General features: G+C 42.7%; 1 protein-coding gene across 11 annotated transcripts in view; it reads right to left on the reverse strand.

The window, feature by feature from the left end:
- Positions 1–24,275, reverse strand: part of PDE4DIP (phosphodiesterase 4D interacting protein) — a 1,321,554-nt gene that overhangs the window by 713,494 nt on the left and 583,785 nt on the right. For 7 of the 11 annotated variants that reach the window (XM_085654823.1, XM_085654821.1, XM_085654819.1 and 4 more), the window contains one exon: positions 1,289–1,480. In XM_085654823.1, coding sequence (XP_085510949.1) covers positions 1,289–1,480 — 192 coding nt within the window. The remainder of the gene's footprint in view (positions 1–1,288; positions 1,481–24,275) is intronic. The other 4 variants (XM_085654822.1, XM_085654820.1, XM_085654824.1 and 1 more) reach the window with 1 other exon arrangement.

Genomic DNA, 24,275 nt, shown 5'->3' on the forward strand with positions numbered 1-24,275 from the left:
TATGCTGAAACATCCAGCTTGATATATTTGGAGCATCTCCATTGGAGGCCTCTTGCCCAACCTATGCGAGAAGTTCACCAAAGCCGTTGTTGTCCTCATAAAAAGTAACTTCCTTGCTTTTATTGTTTGCCGCCATGAGCCCTTATTGTCAATTAGGATACCTAAATAAGGATATGTTTTAGTAGGCTCCACCTTTGTATTTTCTAAATACATATCCTTCTGTTTACTTCCACCTGTCCCACAACTCATTATGAAGGTTTTGTTGATGTTTATTTTTAAATCTAAATTTGCCATATATTTGTAATAGGTATTGAGGGCGCGTTGCAACCCTATCGATGTCCGAGCCATAATTACGGCATCGTCTGCGAAGAGTAGGGCAGGAATTGGGCGTTTCTGCAACAGTGGTAAGTCCCGACACCCTTCCAACATGCTTGTTCCAGACCATTTGTATAGAGTGTAAAAAGGAAGGGTGCCAGGACACAACCCTGCCTTACCCCCCTCTCCACTTTAAACGACCCCGTGCACTCCCTATTAGTACCAAACCGCACCCTAGCAGTCGCGTTTCCATACAGTCCTCTTAGGAAGTTAATTATGGGGATATCCACACCCATTACTTCCAAAGTTCTCCATAATTTAACATACTGCTTAATATATGAACGGTACTAATGAGCAAATCTTCAATCCTGCGAATGTAGCACAGCAGAAATGAATGCCATTTTTGTACAATTACAGTGTGTTGTACAATGATAATTTCTTCAGTCAACTGAAAGGTTAATCATTTGAGAAAAATATATTTATAACAGTCAAAACAACTTACCATCAAAATATTTTCCCTAATTCACATACTATTCTCCCCGATACTTTAATATTTAAACTCTGAGGCACACCATTAGATACCATATGCACGCGCAATTTCACCACATGCAACTTTAGAAATGAAAACTTTTTGTCTTGCACTACATGTTTCGCTTTTTAGATGATACAGTAGTTGACATTCAAATCGTGTTTTGCTTCATACAGAAACAGAAGGAGGTATGAAGAGAAAACATACAAAACACGCTGATAAAATACTGGCCGTACATAAATATATTTACAAAGCATATGAAATGCACCTGAATCCAACAGCAAGAATATGCCTGCAAGAATGTGAGAAATGGTTAGAATAGTAGATTACCTAGCCATAGAGTAGGTGGGAATTAAGTTAGACTGTTTTTTACATATTCTTCGTCCATAATTTTCATTGTAGCCAGCCACATGGACTCGTAAAAAATAAGGGAACAATCCTCACCGTGATAATCTCTTCCTTTTGCTCCAGAAGGGCCCGAAGGCGGCCCAATTCATCGGTCTGGTTCTGCGAAGGCACATCATTCTCTCCCGCAAAGTCTTCCAATCCCGAGTCTATTAGGGAAAACTTTTCACACTCTCTGTACTTGACGGATCCGTCTTCCACAGTCCAAGTCATGTTTTCTGATGCAACCTGCTTAAAAAAAAACAATGCACAGGTGGCTGTCAGCTCATGAATATTACCGTACATTATGTCACTTACATTCATTTAGAAACAGTAGCAGAACTGAGAAATGTACATTTACTTTTTACCTTGTGAGACACAATACCTGTAAGGAAAACTTTTCTGAGCAGCGTTGTGATTGGTTGCAATTGTGGTATTATTTATGTAGGCAGCACAACACGCTGCCTCAAGCTGAGAATCCAAGAACATCGCCGGGCAATCAAAACCAAGGATGATAGATATCCCATCACGAATCATTATACCAGTGTACATACGAATGATCTTACATTCTGGTTTCATGCAATAGATCATGTCCCGGTTAGAAATAGAGGTGGTAACAGGGATCTGTTACTTAGACAGATGGAGTCTAGATGGATATGTCGATTGAGGGCAATTAGTCTAGGACACAATACTGATGGGGAGATGCATTATTTCCTTTAAAGCTATATGGGAAATATTGAGGCCATGTTAAACCAGACACTTAATAAGTGGCCATTTGCTGTCCATCCTCTGGGTTTCATCAATTTGCCCAAAATCAATATGCATCTGTTGAAATGATGCCTGAAATACTGTTACTCTCATATGCATTTGTCTAATCTGGTTCTCTATTTTCTCTTTTTTTCGACCAGCTAATTATATTCTCGCATTTTGTATGTTTTTTCCTTGACTCTTTCATACCAGTCATTTTCTGACATTGTACCCCAAAATCAAGTTGTGTGCACTTTTGACTGGCGGTATTAATATTTTTAATGATTTAGTGTACATATTGATTTTACCTTTTTTGGGTTTTATTAAGGACGACCATCTATAAGATGGCGCCTGCCTTGACGATATTGCCAAATACGTATTGATTCAACTGGGAGTGTGTTTCTGTCCTAGTTTAAAGGTACTATCTTTGTTCTTGGTACTCAATCCTTTGAATGACATGTTCTTCACCCGGTTTTCCATCCTCGTTTATAATAGTCGGTTTTGATATTGTACCCTGAATTCAATGAGGTTGCACTCTATTCTGGCGGTATGAATTTTTCTAACGGTTCACTGTACATTTTGACTTTACTCTGTTTGGGTCTTACTAAGGATTACCATCTATAAGATGGCGCCCGTTTTGACGATGTTGCCAAATACACATTTTTAACTGGGATCCTGTGTCTGTCCTAGTTTAAAGGTATCATCCTAATTCTTGGTACCCAATTCTTTGTATAACATAGGTTTCATCATTTATGTGTAATCCTATTTAATTCAGGGCTCGTTATTTGGGACTCGATTAATTAGTCGCAAAGCGATCGGAAATGGAGTACTGGTATTTTGCGATTGCTTCATTTATTTAAGAACATTGGCGTAACATTATTTTGTATGCATACGTTATTATTTCCACTCTTGTGATAAATGTATACATAGGTTTTATCCCTACAATATGGCGAATGCATTTGTGTATCCCTTTTACAAACACTGAGCACGTGACGCGGCACATATGCGTCACGCATGCGCAGGTCCCGTTTTTCGATATTTAAAGGAATTGGAAAATGGCGCGTCTGTTTAACACTTTGGACGAGGGATTCTGCTCGTTGATATCGCTATTTGTCAGGTGAGGTAAATTGTTTTTTGTGTCTCTTGGGACACGCTTTCGGTATTATAACAACATTACCGTTCTGACCAGAGAGTTGACACTCTGGCACGTTGTGATATGAGAGCACTATAGGAATCTGGTCTTGGCTTGTCATATTTCTGGCTTGTGATTTACTTTTCACTTACGATGTGTATTCCTACAAAATGATAATGCCTGGTCCATTTTACTTTCTTTACATAATAGTGGGACTTGCATATGTTGCGAGTCTTGCCATGTGGTAAATTTGTTCTCGCCTGATGTAGGTTTTTGTTTGTTGATAAAGTTTCGTTTTTTTTGTGTGAATATTACAGGTGATATATACATAGGTGTTGTTTAAGATGGCTCGGTTAGATTTCCAATGCATTCACCACTGGGAGATTGTCTACCTACAGCATGGTTGGGATCACTGTTTGTCGATTATGACATTACAGTGACGGCATATATTTTGGGGTTAAAACTTTATGTATACAATAGTGATGTAAAGAAATATATGTAAAATATCTGTATACATATATTTTTTTAGGTTTACTGACATTTATATTGACTTTGTGTGCTGGGAAAAATTGCGAGGGACTGTTTGACGATAATTTGACTCCTTTAAATATTGAAGAGGTAAGATGTCATTATTTACCTCTTCTTCCATTGTATATTAAACTGTCCATCGAGTTATTCTCCGGTGGAGTTGTTTTAATAAGATATATAGGATGGTAATGCATACAATAATTAAAGGGATTATATATCCTGTTTCTAAAAAAGAAAAAAAATTTAAATTCTTCATAAGCAATAAATATTTTTGCTTTGGGATATTTTTGGTGTTTCCGCTTTAGAGTGGGGCCTATTGGTCCTTTTTGTTTGTGACTAGTATTGTTGACATTATGTAAAGTGAGCTCTAATAACGAGTTATTTTTGAAGTAGTGTTTGAGACAATGTTTTTCTCCTTTTTTATTCTCTTTATTAGAAACTGTGTTCTCTACCTATATCATTCGGTAATTGGAATATATTGATTAACACGCATATGTCAACTGAATTTTTATTTGAACATTTGAGGTGAGACTTCTGCATGTTTCTTGCTGTCTGGCTTGGGCTATAGTGTCATGCTAGCACTTTTTCTCGTTTTTCTGTTTTCACTTTTTCTCATTGTTTATGGGTGCTATTATTGTTCCTTTCTCTCCTTGCTTCCTCTCTTGCTCTGGCTTTGAGATGCTGGAAATGTTTCACTTGGCCAAATTTATGAAATTCTGAGTATGGGTACTTCGTTATTTAATTTAGGTATTGTAACAGGCTATTTGGTTTTCTCCATATTTGCATTGTTTATTTTGGTACATTTGTTTTATGAAATTACTCCATGAAAGGACAAATTGGATTTTAACTGGCATTTAGTACGAGTGATGTGTTTATTGACATCTTGTCTAAACATATAGATGATTTTATTCATGTATATATTGTCATGTTGTCTATTTTGGGTTATTTTGTTTGTGGATATATTTATATTTGTTTTTTCTGTGCTGTTCTATGGATGTATTGTACAATGTGTTTAGTTTATGTGTATATATATATATACTTATTCTTATTTGTAGTATGTGATTCGTCATATGTTGTTATTATTCTATATTGAGCCCTGTCTTTGTTTTTATTGATGTATTTCTTTCAGCCCTGACGAAGTTCTTTGTGAACGAAACGCGTTGGCTGATGATGATTCTCTACGACAGAGCAATAAAGGATATATTTTTGAATTGATTTGAAGTCTACAGATTTTTTCTGGTGCACCTTCCTTTCTTGTATGAATTGAACTATCTGGTTTCCAGTGGAGTGGAGGTGCGGCGGACTCCTGAAGCAGTTGCACAGATTTTGTATTTTTTCTGTAAACAATTGGAACTGAGGTGCTGAACCCTGGTCAGCCGCACTTTGCCTTTGTCTCTAGAGTTGTGATTAGTCACAGGGTGAAAAGTTTCTTTTGAGGAGGTTTACTATGCCACAATGAGGTCCTTGCGGTTTGTGAGGGCACCTCTGAAACCAGTCACTCAACTATTCTAAACTACATAATCGATGAAAACAAGAATCGAAGTGTTACTATAATGCATAGTCCAGGGATACAAAACACTGATTCAGATTCACAGCGCACTACAAAACGTTGACTACATTTAAACCTTTTAGTTTAAATAGGAACGTACTCCTGAAAAACTGGGCCTTTAACCCTCATGTTTTTAAGACAGCACTATAAACAAGGCAAACAGGATTCGGAGTGCTTACAGGAAACGTTTATTAGATTCAGTGGTCGCTTTTATTTTTTGTATTTGAGCTTGCTTGTAATCTAAGGCTTATGGGTCCTAATACAAGTAGTTTATTTTAAGTTTTCCGCCAACACATTTTTTAACTAAAGAATAACGAATCTTCCTGGTGGCATTTAAAAACGCACTGAATTAGGGTTGGGCAACTCACGCTGCAGTGTGAACATCAAGCAGCTTTTATCCTACGCTATCACCACGAGTGGCCGATTAAATGCACACATCTGTGGATTTTCACGTTTCACCAGTGACATTCAAGATTTGTTTTACTGTGGTTTGTTGGTGGGCTGCTAAGCAGGCTACAATCAACACTGTGTGTGCTTCAAAGAAGTCTGCTAATTAATGCCCAGATGCCAACTAGGCGAGGATGGAGTTTACTTTAAGATGGCCAGAAGGGAGCACAACATGGATGAAGAAGCAGAGGCAGAGTCTACAATGAAGATATTAATCATTGGGGTACCCAATGTTTTGGACTACTCTACAAGCCACTTTTCACTGTGTATAGTGCGAAACTAGCCACAGGGGCAACAGAGCTCATCACAAAAGATAATTAACAATAACAAGAAAAATACAGGTGTATAAGTAGAAAAGTCTTAATAGCCAGTTATTTTAAAAAAAAGACAGTAAGGTAAGTTTCAAACCAGTGTGTTTTCAGGTCTTTTCGGAAAAACAAAAGGTTTGGGTTGAGCCCGGGAGAGTTCCTCAGTTACGCAACTGGAGTCTTGCCACTTGAGAAGAGAATACCTGGTGCAGTGTTTTAGGCTTTATTGTTTTGGGATTGTACGAAGGTGTATTTTAGTTTGAGTGTCTCCACCTCCACATGTACTGCGGAGCTAGCCTTTAAAATAAAAGGGTAGGGCAAGAAGTAGCCGTTTGTGGGTGATGCAAGCCTTTTACAAGTGATTCTCTTCCCAGACTCTGGCACAATCTCGATCGCTCTTTGGGTCACGCCCTTAATTACCTGGCCACGCCCCTTTGAGAGACCCTCCAGTTTTTCATCCCACTTAAAGCCCTGCTTTGGGGGGTAACATCAATAGCTGCTTGTAGAGGATACTGGTGTGATCTGTGGACTTCTTAGTGTAAACTTGCGAAACGTGGGCAGAGGTGTCTAGAAAGTGCATAACACGTGGAAAATCCCAGTAGTCCGGGGGAATTGAGGCCCTGTATGGCAGGGAATGTAGGACCCGGCCCTCTACAAGGGTTAACTAAAGACGTTAGGAAGTGATGCCCAGAGAGGAGCAGGACTGATCTTCTGCCTTTGTGCCCTGGCAACAACCATACCGGAGCAGCCATGGACGTCATGTCACCAAAATGCCAGAAGTAGCGGAAGTGACTTCACATGCCCTTTGACCTTCACTTTCACTCAAACATATGCTTACACATATACACATAATCACACATACACACACACTCACTCACTCTGCCTACACATACATTCACACTTACACAAACTCTTACGTAAAGTATAGTTGCAAATAAATCCAACACCGGGGTTCCCCAGATGTTGAACAGATACTGCACCATTATCTGCTTCGAGTCCCATTCGTGGGAACAGTTGTTGTGTCTGCTCAGTTGGTCTGCTGTAATGTTGTCTATCCCTGATAGTTGTACTGTTAGTAGACTGATCTTTTGGGGTATCGCCCAAAGCCAGATTTTCTGTGCAAGTTTGCTGAGGGGAAAGGACCTTGTTCCACTCTGTTTGTTCAGGTAGAACACTGTAGTTGTATTGTCTGTTTGTATTAATATGTTTTTCTCCTGAATATGTTTCTGGAATGCTTTGAGTGCCAGAAAAACTGTTTTCATCTACAAAAAATTGATGTTTTGTTGAGTCTTTTTCGCTCCACTGACCATGAACTTTCAGCTGGGTGAGATGTGCACACACCCGTTGAGTGATGCATCCGTGGTGACTGTCAAAGATGGAGTTGGGTCCTTTAAAGGTCTCCACTCTGCTATGTTGTTGGATGCCCACCATTGTATCTGTGCCTGCACCCTTTGTGTAACAACCACTAGATCCTCCCAACTTCCTGTGCTTGTGACCAGCTGTTGGTGAGCCATTATTGGAATGGGCGCATGTGAAGGCGAGCGTGAGGGATGAGTGGGATACATGATGCCATCATCCGCATTAGTTTCATTACCTTTCTCACTGTTAGAGACTGTCCCCTCTGGTAGAGGGCTGTTTCTTGATGGATAGCTTGTATTCTGGCTTGTGTGGGATATGTTCTCTGTGTTCAGTCTTGCTCCCAGGAAAGTTTTTTCTCTTTCTGGTGTTGTTGAAGATTTCTTGTGGTTTATTGAGAAACCCAGTCTTTGTAGTGTTTGGATTGTTTTTTAAACATGCTCGTTACATGTTTGTTTTGTGCGTGCTCTTATTAGCCAATCGGTTAAGTAAGGGTAGACGTTGATTCTGTCTTTTCTCAGGTATGCTGCCACTGCTGCCAGGCACTTTGTGAACACCCGTGGAGCAGATTTTATTCCGAATGGGAGTAGTGTGTTCCGTTGTGTAGGAATCTAAGGTACTGCCTGTGCCTTCTGTTCATAGGGATATGTAAGTAGGCGTCCTTGAGATCTATTGTTGCCAAGATCTCCTTGTTGAATCTGTGAAATTTTTTCTTGAAGGGTACACATTTTGACATGTTGTGTTAGTATGAACTTGTTTATGAATCTTAGGTCCATGATTGGACTTAGAGTTAGGTCTTGTTTGAGTACTAGGAAGTATGAAGAGTAGTTTCCTTTGTACCACTGTTGTATTGGTACCTTTTCTATTGCTTGTTTTTGGTATAGCTCTTTGATTTTTGCGTTGAGCAGTGTTTGTTCTGATTTGTTTAATTTTCTTGTTTTTGGTGGATTTGCAGGTGGTGTCTTTGTGAGCTCTATGCAATATCCGTATTGTACCAAATTTAAAACCCAATTGTCTGTTGTTCTCCTTTCCCATTCTTTGTGGAAAAAGGATATTCTTCCGCCCAATGGTGTTTTGTGTGGGTCCTTTTCCATGATGAAGTCAGTTAGACCCGTTTCCTCTTCCTCTAGAGGTTTGGCCTCTTACTCTGCCATTCTCTCTTCCTCGAAAGGGTTGTTTCTGCTGTTGTTGCCAACCTTGGTAGGTAAACTGTTGACCCATTTGTTGGTTTGGGTTCTGCCCTTGAGATGGTTGTGTCGCTTGTTGTCCTTGACCAAAGCTGCCTCTACCTGTGGTTTTTCTGTTTGAGAAACCTCCTCTTTTAAAAGAACCTTTTTGCTGTAGGGCTCCCATAGCCCTAGCGGTTTCATTGTCTTTTTTGATTTGTTGGAGGGATTCATCCATCTCCTTGCCAAACAGAGCTTCATCGTTGAATGGTCTGTTCATAATTGAGGTCTGAACTTCTTGTTTGAATCCAGAAATTCTTGAGCCAGGCATGCCTTCTGTTAATGGTTTCTGTGCACATTTGTCTGCTTGCAGTATCTGCTGCATCTAGGGCCGACTTTAGGCAGGTGTTAGCCAAGTTTTCCCTTCCTGGACAATACATTTTGCCCTCTTCTCGTCCTCCTCAGTGAGTTTGTTCAGCAGTTTCTCTATTTTGTCCCACTGTTGGTGTCCGTACCTGTTCAATAGGGCATTAGACTTGGCAATGAGCCACTGTGTTGCTGCTTCTTTCTCCATTCTCCTCCCCACCATGTCCATCCTTTTGCCTTCCTTTTCAGGTGGTGGCCCTGTGTTGGAGACTGCATTGGCTCTCCTACTGGCTGTGGTGACAATGATAGAGTCAAGTACTGTACTTCCCTGAATATATTTCGGGTCTTTTGAGGAGGGTTTGTACTTCTTCTCTACTCTGGGGGTTACCCCCTTGTTTAAAGATGGGTGTTTGAATGCTTCCTTGTCTTGGTCCAGGATACTTGGCAGCAGAGGCAGATATTGTGTCCCTTTCGAAGCTGGTGCCAGTGTTTCTAGCAAGAAACATGTATCATCTTTTTCCTCCTCTAGAGGGACTCCAAATTGATTTGCTGCCCTTTTGACAATGTCATTGCAGAAAGCTAAGTCATCAGGAGGTGAAGCTTTCGAAGGATAGCAGCAAATCTCTTCCTCCGGACTCTCGGTCGTTCCATTTTTTCTCGAAATTCTCGGAGTTTTCCTCCGCTTCCGGTATGTCTCCATATTCCTCGGGTTCTTCGCTTCAAGGTTCTGGAGTAGGTGGAGAGTCGAAGATCCCTTCTTTCTCTCCTTCGGCGTCTTCTGCCTCTTCGGCGTCGACGCTCTCTGGTTCAGGCACCGGTGTTTTCGGGATAAGATAATCCTTCAATGAGGAATCGAAGTCCTTCTTCTTTTGCAGGAGCGCTGCCATTTCTTCCTCGAGGACCCTCTCGGTGGCCGGAGATTTTCTTTTCTTCCCCACGTCGGCGTTAGTCTTCACGGTGTAGTGGTCTTTTTTGCAGATTCGGCGTCGATCCCGTGTTTCGGCGTTTTCTGCGATTTTCCCTCCTCTGTGACCTTTGGTTGGGTCCCATAGGGTTCTTTCAATTTCAATCGCTGCTGGCCTATAATTGCCTTTTTGCTCTGCGTCGGGGCTGCCTTGTGCGCCTTGTGTTCATGACCCTTCGGTTCCGACGGGTTTTAAAGGTGTCTTACCTTCTCCGCTTTCTTTTTCGGATCCTTAGCCTTTTTCTCGGTATGGATTTTTCCTGAGTCTCCCTCTAGGACCTCGACGTCCAATCCCTCGTGCGTCAACTCCGCTGGTGCTCCATGTTCCTCGTCGTCGCTCGAGAAACCCAGGTCCCTTAGAGAGATTTTCTTCGGTGTCTGCGACATAGTGGCATAGTGGGCCTGCCTTTGACGCGTCCTTGGCGTTTTCAGTAAGAGCACTGGCAGGCCTCACAGTCCTTGTGGTCTTCGGGCAGGCAGAGGTTGCAGACGTTGTGTGGGTCGCGTTGTGCGTACTTGTGGTGGCACTTGGGACAGAACTTGAAGGGGGTATTCTCCATCGCTCCTACCTCGCCATTTGTGGACCGGCATGGTTCTCTGGTTCTGCCTCCCTCATGACGTTGATAACTTTTCGGTGATGTCGATAATCGATGTTCTTCTTCGATAGGCTTCTTCTTTTTCAAAGTTTTTCGGGAAAACAAAAAAAATATTCCCATCTAGCTTCCAGACCCAATGGCGGATAAAAGAATCTGAAGATGGCCACCACGCACGTCGACCTCCAGGATACCGTCAGACGTCACACAGGGGACGTACCTGGCACCAAATGGTGGTCGACAGCGACTAAAACAAGAAAAAAAAAAGAGATAATTCCGGACCCAACTACTAGATGGCAGCATGTGAATCCAGAAAAGGATTCACGCTGCAAAACTGTTGTTGCAGAATTGGTGCGCATAAATCACAATAAGATCAATTACCCAACTTTCTCCACACCGCCTTTCTCTGCTATATTGTGCCCCATATAGTAGTATGCAAAAGTCTGAGCTAGGACAGATTCAACATCAATATTTTGAAACATTGCATGCTAAGACTGTCGTGTAGTTCCTCTAAAACCTATAAAGAATCTGTGCGTTTAGACAACATACACTGCAGGCTTGGTGTCCAGACTGATTCCAGACACCCCCACCGGGTATGTTGGCCTGTGTACCAGCTAGCTCACAGTGCCACTAAAAACTCCTCTTACCAAGGAGAGAACAGTTCTTGGCAACTATCGAACAAGAAAACCCTGATCCCTCAGAACCGTGGAAACAGTGCAATACTTTCGCTCAGTCACTCGTGCTCACTTTGTCTCAGAGAGATACACAGAATAAACGATATGGACGTTTTTCAATAAGCATTTATTGAACACGAGTCATTCTAGTGTAAAATAGGTGTGCTGAAACAACCACTAGACAGAAACAGATATAAATGATGAGAAGCACTAAGAAAGTAAAAGGATAGTAGATTTCTACCATCTTGCTGTAACCATGAATACAGGCAAGAATATAAAATACATGATAATAAAATGCGTACTCCTATGATGCTACCCTAACTAGACGTACCCAAGTGTACCTAGCATGTGTGTAGGTGTTAAGCCAAGAATCCCTCTAGGATAAAGTCAACCCCATTACATGAACTGAGAGACTGTGGGACCCCGTCTTGGTCTAACGCTGGACACCCCGCAAGGGATGTCAGACCACTGCAAGCTGGAGTATCTGCATGCAGGAATCTCAGCGTCTGGCGTCAGTGTGTCGGCATGGAAGTCGTGATCTCCTATGACAATCTCAGCAAGATGTGATGTTTTTATACCCAAAGGTATCCCCAGGGGTTCTACCTTGGTGTGTGATTGTCGGACTTAGGATGACATCAGGAATGAACCTTGTACATAGTTATAATGCAGGAGATGGTAGTCCTGCTGAGATTCCAAGGATCCTCATGCATAATGTATGAGGCTATTGTTTATGGAAAACCCCATGTTCTGTAAGCAGTACCGTAACTAGGTAAAGGGTCAGTCCTAGCATCTCGTTATGTATGTAATGTAGGGACGCATATAGGTGAAAGGTTGTGATGTTACCCGGGCCTATATTGGGGTACCTATATGGAATATAAGAAGACCCGATTCTCAACATTAATTCACCCAGCCAGTTCCCAGGATGATACAACCGTAGGAGGTTCCTTTAGAGCAGGAGGCCAAGAAGTATGCTGAGAATTTGGTGGAGCACATATAGGCATAATGCCTAACAATGGCACTGGTGCCCATGGCACGAGCAACGGACCTTGTCTGGTCTATTCCAAAATGCAAAATATACTTAGCAGCATCTTGTCTATTTTAGACCATTTGGGCAAAAACATTGCATAGGGCCTCAGACAACATGGGCAAATAATAACACGCTATGTCTCATGGGGTTGGGTATAAAGACCTATGAGGCAGAGAGCATTGAAGAAGCAAAGTACTAACCTGTTAGATAAGAAAACCTTTTTCCCTGTCACATTCATTTCTTTAGATTAACAATCCTGTACCCCTAGGCTCTCTGCAGTAGTAAACCCATATAAGGAAATTGTGGGTCCTGTGGTACTGGTCTGTGTCATTTTGTGAAAGGGCGACTTACTCCAGGAAAGAAAATGATTTTGACCAGGCTGTCATAATCAGATTAGAGCCTTGGTAAATAGCAACAAGGTCTCAAAGGTAGCAGGCCCAGACTGCAAAATCTCAGTCAGGTTAGCATAATTCTCTTCAGTGGGGAGTGGCAATTCACAAACGTCTGCAGTCCTCTGTCACATTACCACAAACGAGGTACTCTCTTCAGTGGGGGCCTTAAGGGAAATCCAGTGTAAATTCTAGTGATGTATCCAAGCACTGGGTTTTACTGATTAAGGTATAAATCAGCATCTGTGTAATGAGGTGGGAGAACATTATATGCTTCATCATCACAGTCTTCATCATGTGGCGCCTGAATCTGATCCAAAAATCGGCTTCATACATCTACAAATACTGGCAGATGAACCCGTAGACAGTACTCTTCAGCTTTAGGGTGTGCCTTGGAAAATGTAACAAAGGATGAGTCCGTGCCAAAGAAGGTTCTGGATCCAAGGGCAGGTTCGGATCAGAGACTGGAGCAACTGGAGCAGGGGACGGTGTTGATCGAGAAGCAACCTTCAAAGTTTGTGGCAGAGGAGGTTAGGAGTGGCCATGTGCCGAAGGCGAAGCTGGACAACTTTGTTGGGGGTCATTAAGAGACGGGGAAACCTGCTGATGGCAGCATGTCTGAAGGCCCTGATGGGTCTGTGGGACTATAAGGTGCACCCATGGGACCCGGAACCAGCTTAAAGATTTGTACCAAGGCCTCTCTGAAGGTGTAATCTGCTGTTTAGTCAATGTTGGTCAAGGGAACTAGAGGCACATCAGCTCCAGAATCAGTACTGCCTCCAATTTGCAAGTCGCAGCTAGAGGTAAACTACTCCAACGTTGACTATTTGACCTCTACCTGGAGTGGCCACTGGACACTGAAGTGTTTCATTTAACTTTTCTTTGCTACTTCTTCAACTTGTCTTTTATAGGGCGATCTGGATTAGTATTGAACTTGCTTCTTGCTCTCTGGCTACCACCTTGTGATGGTCTTTGGATGCAACTGGGAGGGCCTATCCAAGACTTGGAGATATGCTTGGTACAGTGGAACCATTGACAGACGTCAGGCGGAACCATCAACACTGACAACTGTTTTTGGTACACACAACATAGCCTTTGCAGGAGACATCCCATGCACATGCCAAATATTTAAATTTGAGAAAAAAACTTTGGCTAGAAATTGATACCCGTAAGAGTGGACCACTGGATCTGCATCGAAGGGGTCAAAAACAAGGAAATTATATCATTATGTAGGGATGGCACTTATAAACACTTCCATGCTGACACGAACAGAGAAGCCACATAGGCCAATGGTGCCACTTGCTGGTGTCCAGAAGCTATTGCAGGAGTTAGCCGATTCAAACAAGTACCTGGGGAGATTTACAAGGAGAGGAATCTGCGATTAAAAGTATCAATTAGAACAGTGATGTGCACAAGATGATGGTGTCTTACCTTTGGATACGACCCGGAGAAAGTGTGAAGGAAATGCAAAGACATTTAATGGGCATATGAGCGTGATGAAAGAAGGTAAGCAAAGCAATGGCATTAGTGGATTTTGGGGAGGAGGCTTAGTAAAGCTCTATCTGTGAAACGCTTTCTTGGCTCATAAAGCAGGTAAGCATCAGAGCAGAAATATTTTGAGTACTCTTAATAGGTAGGTAAATATACAAGAAGCACATATAGTTTTTTGACTCAATAAGACAGACCTACTTAGAAGCTGGAGGGTTATCTTAGCCAAATAAGACTGGGCTTATAACCGTAAAGTGTCCAATCTGATGGCAAGAATCCTATTCTGCACATCTGGCCATTCCTCAAGGAAGCTATACATTCCTCATTTACCTATAGTGAGAGTAAAAGTGATACACCCTTTCTCAGGAATACTCCCTGGACTTAATGACCAAGCAAATTCTAGGGCAAATGTCTTCCTTGTCACCTTTGAAGTGCTACAAAACCTAGTGGCTTACTTTACCTCTACTCCGTGGCACACTCCAAGGATGCCCGCTATCCCCTCTCCTCTTTGCCATGATGTTGGAGCACATGGATACATGGATCCGTATGGACACCCTGCTCCGGGGGCTTCGTTGGTGGGGTCAGTGGGAAGATAGAACTTAGTTATGCTGACGACATCCTCTTATATATGGCTGACCCCAAGACCTCCCTAGCCAGGGTAATGAACATACTTGATATTTTTGGCCGTTTCTCCAGCTACATGATAAATGGGATGAAATCACTGGTGTATATCCTAGCCAGCAGACCTCCAGCCCTGTCCAAAGTCACATACTTGGGGATATTCGCTACCCTGGATCCTACTCTCTTCTATGAGAAAAAAACCTCCTTCCCCCATTGGAAAGGCTGAATACAGACATCCAGCACTGGAGGTCTTTGCCATTGTCCTTCCTCGGGAAAGCGGCATTTTTCAAGATGATGGCACTGCCCCGCTTTTTGTATACCCTTCACAACGCTCCATGCCTCATCCCACTGCAATATTTTAAAGCAATGCATTCTACACTGGAAACACTTTTATTGAACCGGGGGTGGGTCAGCAAGAATCGCACTTTGTAAGCTGACGAGGGGGTGGTACCATGGTGGCATTGCCCTATCGGATGTGCAGAAGTACTATTGGGTGGCACAACTCACTACAATTAACCAATGGATGCACCTAACAGATGATGAACCATCGATCCGGATAGATCGCCAGATGATGCGCCCTGGTGAGCACCTACGCGCCCTGTACTCTGCACCGTTGCGGCCACAGCAGCGGGGCCTGATGGATGTGACTGTCTGCCTCTGGCATGCAGCCCATGAAGCTTTGAGGTGAAAAGGTAGACTGACGCGGTTGCCGCCATTATGGGACTCAGCAGCTTTGGGTATACTGGGGGTGTTTCCGGGGTTTGACAAATGGATCCTAATAGCCCTGTCTAAAATAGGAGATCTATGGATATGGGGATCAGTACTCCCTTTTGGTAACCTCCAAAGGGACTATAACCTGGCTGACACTGAGACATTCTTCTACCTGCAGGTTAAACATGCGCTCTAGGCGGCGATACCCGTGGGGGAGGAGCTGACTGACTCCTCTCCTCTGGAACACCACTTATTGGATGAGCAAATAACAAGTGACTTCACTCACATACTGGAAAATTATCAACCACTCTCCTGACACTCTTCTCAGCCTGCGTGAGTAGTGGGCTCTGGACCGGGCGGGGGGGTCTAGAGGATGATTAATGGTTGGAGGCACTGGCCTTGCCGAGGAAAATAGCAATCAAGGCAGGATTTCGGTTGGCGCAGCCTAAGGTACTGCATAGAGCCTACTTTGCTTGTACCACGCTGGTGACAATGAGTAGGGCGCCGAGTGATACCTGTAGTAGAAATTGCGCTCAGAAGGTCACGTTCTTTCATATTATCTTGGAATGTCCCGCCATTCAGTCTTATTGGGAGGAAAAAGTCAATTGTATGCATGCCATATGGAACACGACAATCCCTCCTATGCCCAAGTGATGCCTCCTTAACATACAGGAGGATCTGGAAATCAACATTTGATCACAGTCTCTGACCCACTACCTGATTCTGTTCCCTCGTCAAGTTGAAGAACTCAGGTGGGTGGGTCTAGAGTGAATGGTGCATGGCTATACAAGCTGATTCAAATACTATCTGGCTATGTAACAGTAATGCTATTGTGATGTTTCAATGTTGTATTGAATTTGGAGAAACAGATTTAAAAAAAATGTAGTGGCTGAAGGGTTCCATGACTGATTAAAAAACCATCACTGCCTTGATCATTCCCTGATGGGTCTCCGCCTCGAAAGGATAATGAAGATCCATCTATGCCAGTGACGGACGATCAATGACTCATCAATTTGTTGTTGAACGAGAAGAGGGAAGGATAATTTCTGATTTCAATTTGGATATCCCACATCCAGGATGAATAGATGAAGGAGGCCTGCTACTATTGAATGGGTTTTGACTTTGACCATTCTATTCTCGTGGGCTGTCTAGAGGAGCTTGGTTTATCAGACATGGGTATAGCATGAATAATTTTATTTCCTTCATTGGCGTTTGCATGTGGAATTTCTCAGTTTCACTTTCAAGTTTTTAGACACCTCCTGTGGGGCGCTGCAAGGTTTCTTACATTATTCTATCATAAATGTTCAGCTTCTGGCTGCCAAGCAGTGAATGCACACATTTCACACCTGCAAGTATGCTGACAACAATCAGGTGCCCCACAAACTGAGGCACAACACAGATTAATCAAGTACACAATTTCAGTTTACTTCAGGTTCCTTCCTAGTGTAGGGCAGAAAAAACCTGGTCCTGACAAAATACCACTGACCATCCAGGCACCGAGACATGAAACATGTTTACCCGATTCAACTCTCACTAAGCTATTTTTGGTACATTACCACTAACAATAGCTCGTGTGTTTTTATTGTGTCACTGGGACCTCTATTAAACCCACTTTGGTACCCCCTAATCTCTTAACTCATGCATCACACTACTCCTTATATTCTCTCTCACTTGTACTCATCATATGGCATAAGATCAAAAGATATCCACAAAAGAGCCACCACTGAGGGGCCCGTCGAGTATTGCAGCGCCGACTTGAGGAGGAGCGCCCTATGATGATGCAGGACACCCTTTAGAGGGTGTGAGGGCATTCAGTTCTGATCACTCGGATACCCACGGTATCCGAATGGTCACCTCTACGGATCCCCCTGTAACACTAAATCCCCCCCCTCTCCTTCCCTCCCAGGAGGAACGGCACCCCACAGTCCATTATTATTAGTTTGGGATCATGGGTGCTAAACACCTCCCTGTCTCTCCTTTGATTTATTTGCTTATGTACGGAGGCTCAGCCGTGGGACTACTTATTAGAGAATTGATCTGATAGATCCTTCCGTGCTCCTAATAGTTGATACCAGCTCCTTCCAGTGTGAGAAAGTATTTACAAATGCACTTTATAATAACCCCCTTCATCTTCCTTTCAAAGTCCTATTTTCCCTTTCTGACTAGACACACCTGTACACGATGACATTGTACCTGATATCCTCATAACATCCTCCCTGTTAGGGGCGGATGGGAGTGCCACTACCAACAGCCACACTGAGGAATGGAACTCAATGGCTGTCCTCAAGAAACAACAACTCAAAATTGCCCTTCAGGGGGCGATTATGAATGAGTACCTCAGGGCTAATACAGCTCCTAACGGCCTCCCCGTAACCACAGAACCCCGGATATTCTTAGCAGATATTGGCTTTAGATGAGAATAGTCACAAATTGCATGGAAATGCACACGCGTTTGGCTAATCCTGATCATTAACACGACAAAAGGGCTCTCAGATGCCCTTTTGATCAGGATTACGGTTGGAGAGAACAGTCTAAAAGATGGCATCAGCATTCATGCATTCAAAACACGTCTGGCTGAGATTAACACAGAAATGGGCAAGGACAAGGATTACTTGACACAACAAAAGATCAGTAAAGTACAGAAAGATATCACAAAGTTTGAGAAGCTCCAAGTGGAGAGTCCTCATTGAATGATGGCTTCTCCACCTACCAACAAAAGCATAACTCCTTCTGTAGCTCCTCGAGACAGTTGGGGAAGCCACCTGTATAGTACAGAGCCACCATCTCCATTGATGTATGGCTACCCTAGAGGACCTTATCCAGGGCAACAACCACTGTGGAATACCAACTTCCACATATCCCATCCAGCACCACTTTCTCTCTCCCCTCAGCAATTCACTCAGCTCCCTTTTTAGGCAGAGGCAAAGGCAAACGAAGAGGAACCAACAAAAGAGTCAATTGGCAACAACCAGAGGCCAAAACACAGATGCAACTACAGAGCAAGACAAATCCATTAACCAAAGAGATTACTTCCATTGAAAACTCAGTCCTACAAAAAGGCTTGAGCTTCGTACGCACACCTCCAGAGGAAAACCGCCTGCCCAACGAGCTACATGGGTTTTTCCGGAAGATCCGATTCTGTGCATTCTTCTAAGATAAACGCCCCCCCCCCGGAAAAAAATTATCGAGGATTAAGAGTTTCATCAAGATTTACTTCCACTATTGGGATGACACCTCATGAAGTGCTCACGTTTGAGCAAGCTGTTCTCAAAGAAGTGGGGAATCTGGAGGACCGCAGACCTTTTCACAACATGTATACCCATGAACTGTTGGCGGTAAAATTGATCTCTAATGGTGCCTCCGTTACCATAAGGTAGATAAGGGTGGCGCCATCGCGATTCTCAACACAACAGACTCCAACTCAGAATGTCTCTGTCAATTGTCTGATAAAAGGTTCTACCATCGGATAGATGAGTGTCCCACATCAAGACTGAGAACAAAGATCAACACTGAGGTAACCGGAGAAGAATGCCAAGGATGGATATCCAAACTAGAGGCATAGTTCCTTATCAACCAAACACCCAAGGTACCCTACTTTTACATACTGCCCAAGATCCACAAGGGGATAATCCCCCCTCCAGGCAGATCAATCGTTTCCGGCATAGGACCTCTACTGGAACCCCTCAGCCAATTCTGTGACCACTTTTGCAACCATTGATACAGAAGATTACATAATTTCTTAAAAGCACATGCGATGTCCTCAACCTTTTTGAGGAAACCAACGGAATAGACTAAATCCAACTCGTGATGACCCTTGATGTGGAGGTACTATCTACTAACATACTACAAGATGCCACCTTTGCGGTCATCGAGGATTGCCTCCTTGCAGACACATGGACAGACACTCCTGTGAGTTTCATTATGGAATGGGCCACAATCACACTAAAAGATAATTTCTTCCAGTTTAAGAATCAACTGTTCCACCAAACACAGGGCACATCTATGGGGAGCACTTTCGCATCAATTCTGGCCTGCCTGCACATAACTGAATTTGAGCGTCAACATACTTTGTCAGATACCAACCCATACATCACTAACATCAAGCTGTGGCGACGGTACATTGATGTGTATAAAGATGGGTATGGAGTTCCTAAGGGTGAGGAGACATATAAGGTCAGCGAGTACTAGGTTCCATATGTAGGTTCAATAAGTGAATCCTATTATTCAAAGTGAGAGGGGGTTCTTCGGAACTGGAGCCCTCACACACCCAGCAAGCTAGGTGTCATGCTTCATCATCTGGGCTTGCTCCTCGTCGGGCCGGCGCTGCAATTCCTGACGGGCTCCCATAAATGGGGCTCTTTGTCGGAGATCTTTTGTCCCTGCCGTTTGGTGCAGTGGGGGTGAGGGGCCCAGTAGTGTAGATGTAGTGTAAGTGACTTAAAACAGGTTAATTATTCCTTGAATTGTATTTATTCTGGTATGTAAATTGCCTGATTAAAAGTCAATAGAGTGGCGTAAAGCTAGGGGTTAAGTGCCTAGATGCCTACGTCCTACTCTCATTCGGTCGACATGTTTCTTGCCTCTGTTTTCAGTAAGATCATGGGCAATTCATCAGGACCAGGGTATCAAATGCTATCTACACAAAATGAGAGGGGAAAACCTACCTCCCACATCGTAATACAGTGGGTCGGCGGCGAGGGTAGGTGAGCTTGCACACAATCTCTGGATTTCTGGACACTAACTGTTGGTGTCCCTTTTATTCCAATGGAAATTGATGAGGCCATACTATTTAGGCCATTAGGTTCCGTGACATCAGTGGGACATTGTCCACTGTATTACGATGTGGGAGGTAGGTTTTCCCCTCTCATTTTGTGTGACCTTATATGTCTCCTCACCCTTAGGAACTGCATACCCATCTTTATACACATTGCCCTGGGCACGTATGCTGGACATGAAAAAAGCCCTATTGTACCTCCTCTTGTTGTTACATTAGACGGTACATTGATGACATTCTCATCTTTTGCCAGAGATTAGCAGAGATATTGGTGTTATTTTTGTTTTTCCTTGTGTGCCCTGTCACTTATTTGTATGTTCTGTCCCATAAATAGGACAGTGTTTGGTTAATTTACTCTAAGCCACCACCAACTTATGTATAGGTTTCACATTGTATGAATTGCCGCAACTGAACCAGCATGATACTATGTTCCTACCCCCTTGTACATCATGTGGGAAGTGTACTTGATAGCCTGTTCACAGCTACCTGCTTTTTCTCCTTTGTTTATTACAGGTTGGATCCCCCCACTTCCTGCACCACAGCAGGTGCAGTATTTTACTAATATTAAGGATAGGACACCATTGCTTACTGAGTTGATTACTTCCTAGTGTAGGGTAGAAAAAACCTGATGCCACTGACCCTCCAGGCACCGTGGCATGAAACATGTCGACCTGATTCAACACTCACTAAGCTATTTTCGGTACATTACCACTAAAAATAGCACTCATGTTTACATATGTCAGGGGGACCTCTATTCAACTCCCTTTATTGCCACATAGACTCTTTTAACCCACTTACAGATCACCCTACTCCTTATATTCTCACTCACTTGCACTCATCATACGGCATAAGAGCAAAAGATCTCCGCAAAAGAGCCGACTATTGCAGCACCGACTCTATGAAGCAGGGCACCCCTTGTGGTGTGTGAGGGCATTCAGATCTGATCACTTGGATCCCCAAGGAATACAAGTGGTCACCACTGTAACACTACCTCCCTCTTCCCTCCCAGGAGGAACGGCACCCCCACAGTCCATTAATATTAGTTTGGGAGCATGCGTGCTGGACCTATCTATACAGCTCCCTATCCCTCCTTTGATTTATTTAACAAATATCACAATGCATGAGGGTACATCCAGACCCAATTTTCTCCTATGTAGGACTGCATTGCACTCAAAACCCCTGATATTAGCTTCACATCAAGATGGTCTGAAAAGCATGCATATAAATGCCAAACCCACTCTTCCAGAAGTATCAGAAGCCATATCAGGAACATATTCAGTGTCCATGCTGAGGCCCATATCAGGTCTGTGTACTGGTTCTGCTGAAACTGTGCTGCCTACACCACATACATTATCTTAGAAAATCAACAATTCAGTGTATGAACTGTACTACATACTTCTCTGTGTTTCTTAGCATGGGTTTCTAGACTACATTTCTGACAGAGTAAGCTTAGTAAAAACAGTTGCATGGCCTCTTCTGAGCCTAACAACTGGCGTAGATCAGGCTCACTAAGTTCATCTTTCATCCCTACTGCCTCCAAGTCAGAATGTAACTTCGAACTTGTGGCGCTGAAACAAGGTTGTTCTCCTTGCAATATGACCGGTACAAACCACTGTGACCGACCTTAAATAAACCATATTGAGCTAAGATCAGTCATTACCCAGAGACAGAAAATGCACTAGAACAGTGCACATTACACATAACATAAAGATAAAGTGCCTTATAAAACTCTCACACTTGTCTGGTAGGATTACAGCAATCCCAGTGCTTTCTATGAAATACAATTCCCACAAGCCGGGTAAAAATCAATGCTTAAAGCTTCTTGAGCAGGTTGTCAAAGAAACAAAAAATCCTAAAAGGAACAGCTCAACAATTTAAAATTAATTTCAGTCACAGGGTGAAATTTACAGGCAAATGATTCAAAACATGCTGCAGGCCATGAAGTTGTTTTTACAACCTCTGCAGCTACTTAACACAATAGCATAATTTGGTGTCACCAAAGGCATATTAATTCTTTAGAAGACTTCTGCTCTATGACCAGACAGAGAAGGTAGTGATCCAGATCAGACGGTAACAATACATTTGTTAGCTTAATCCTTGGAGGCATCTTGAGATAAGGAACAGGGAAGAGGGGCACTAGCTTGCAATAAAAAAAACACTGAGTACCTCGCAATATGTAGCTCATGTTCCAATGAGAATGTTTTAATTCAGCCGATGTCTGCCATCTGCCTGAAGAATGAAGTAGCAGGAAGTTAAATGCCCACCAAATTGTAATGAGGTACGAAGATATTTCCATCCATTCACATCTTTCAGATAGAGTGGGAACAGATTAATAGAAAGATGAGTTTTGTGCTGGTAAACAAGGCAGGCATGCAGACAAGAGAACTATTGAAATGTTACTTGAAAGAGCAAATTCAGGGAAGGTGTATAAAGAAAGGAGTTGGGCACAAGACAGAAGCCAAGAAAAACTGACACCAGGGATACACGAGGTAAGGAAGGAAATACAAGCAATATACTTTTTAAGCACTGGAAAAAAATCAGCCCCTTTAATTTTTACACAAAAAAAGAGTCAACACTGAAAAACACAAATATATATATATTAGTCAAATACGCAGAAATCGATTGGGAAGCGTTGATGTTGGAAATTGAGCAAATCAATGAAAGCCTAAATAAGCTGGAACCTGATGACTTTATTTCCAAAACAAGAGCAGAAATAAAAGATCGTTTGCGTATGCAGAAATATAGGATCAAGGCGTGCAAAGCATATAAATATGGAAGAGATAAAGCTGATTACGAGCAAGGGCGTATTTCTACGTTTGCCCGTAAATATGAAACAGCAAAATAAGTCAAATTTAACAGCAATGGCAACAAAGCACAAGAACAAAGTGCAAGATACAATTCCAACACAGAAAGGAGCGAACTGCCAAGTACATCAGAAGTGGACTCACTGGCCAGTGGTGAGGTCTCATCAGACGGAGGAAGTGTCAGCAGCCTAGGAGATCAGGCACATGGTAGAGTGTTAGACTTGGGAGAGGAGGTAGATTCTTTTGCGTCAGACCGACAACAGACCCTAAGACCAAGACAACCGAAAAAGAAAGACGAAGCAGAATAAATGCAAGAAGAAGGGAAAGGCGTAAAAGGTGGAAACGCGAAAGCACCGAAAAAAAATGTACTGGCGCAGAAAATGACCGTGGATGAAAATACCATTGTTAACCTGTCTACAATCACTCTTACAGAGGCTGAAAGGCAGCTATTAGCTCTAGGATTATCGTTCTGCCCCATTAGTGATTTTAACTACACTCGTATCAGAGTTGATATCTTTTGCTTTATCCGTAAGTTAAAATTGAAAAAGATTTTTTCCATCAAGGAAGGGTTGAAAGGGTTGCAAGTTGCCAGAGTCAATACCAGCAATGTCAGCGCGGAACTTCAGGCTAAAGATGTTTCTGCTCTATTGACTCAATGCAATCTGAGTGAAGAGGCTTCCAATCATGACTCAAATCATACAGATATGTTGCCCACTCAGGAAAGATTGTCCATGGCTCAGATCAAACAACGTGGAGCGGGTATGAGTCCTTTCAAGCCTAAGTCACATTTTATTCCGATGATGCCGAAGGATGCCATTGACATTTTTCACGAGGTTGTTACTGAGGAAGTATAAAAAATTGCACCACCAAATCAAACACAGAAGACGTCAAAAAGGCAATCAGGAATTGCAGTACTCCAAGCTTATGAAAAAACTAAGCTATAATCATGAAATAGTTATTACCAAATCGCACAAAGGAGGAAACATTGTAATCTGGCCTCAAAAAGAATATAAAGCAGAAGCACGAAGGCATCTTAACGGTCAGTCCTGCTATGAAAGATCTGATATGAGAAAATACAACACAGCCAAAAACAACTTAAAAGCAAAGTTGTTACAATGGAAGAGAGATGGATGTATATCAGAGGAATATAATTTCCTACATGTAGAACATCCAATATTGCCGAGGCTTTATCTAATTCCGAAAGTCCACAAAAAACTACCCCTACCCCTGGAAGACCGATCATCGCAGCCATTGGAAGTGTATTGAACATGTAACACAGTATGTGGACTACTTTTTGCAGGACTTGGTAAAACAATTACCTACATTCATTAAGGATACAGGGGATCTGTTGGATAAATTGAAAAAAAACAGTGGGCAGAGGATTTGTTGTTTATTACTTTAGA

This window comes from Triturus cristatus, chromosome 4_1, assembly GCF_964204655.1.
Source record: "Triturus cristatus chromosome 4_1, aTriCri1.1, whole genome shotgun sequence".
Lineage (NCBI taxonomy): Eukaryota > Metazoa > Chordata > Amphibia > Caudata > Salamandridae > Triturus > Triturus cristatus.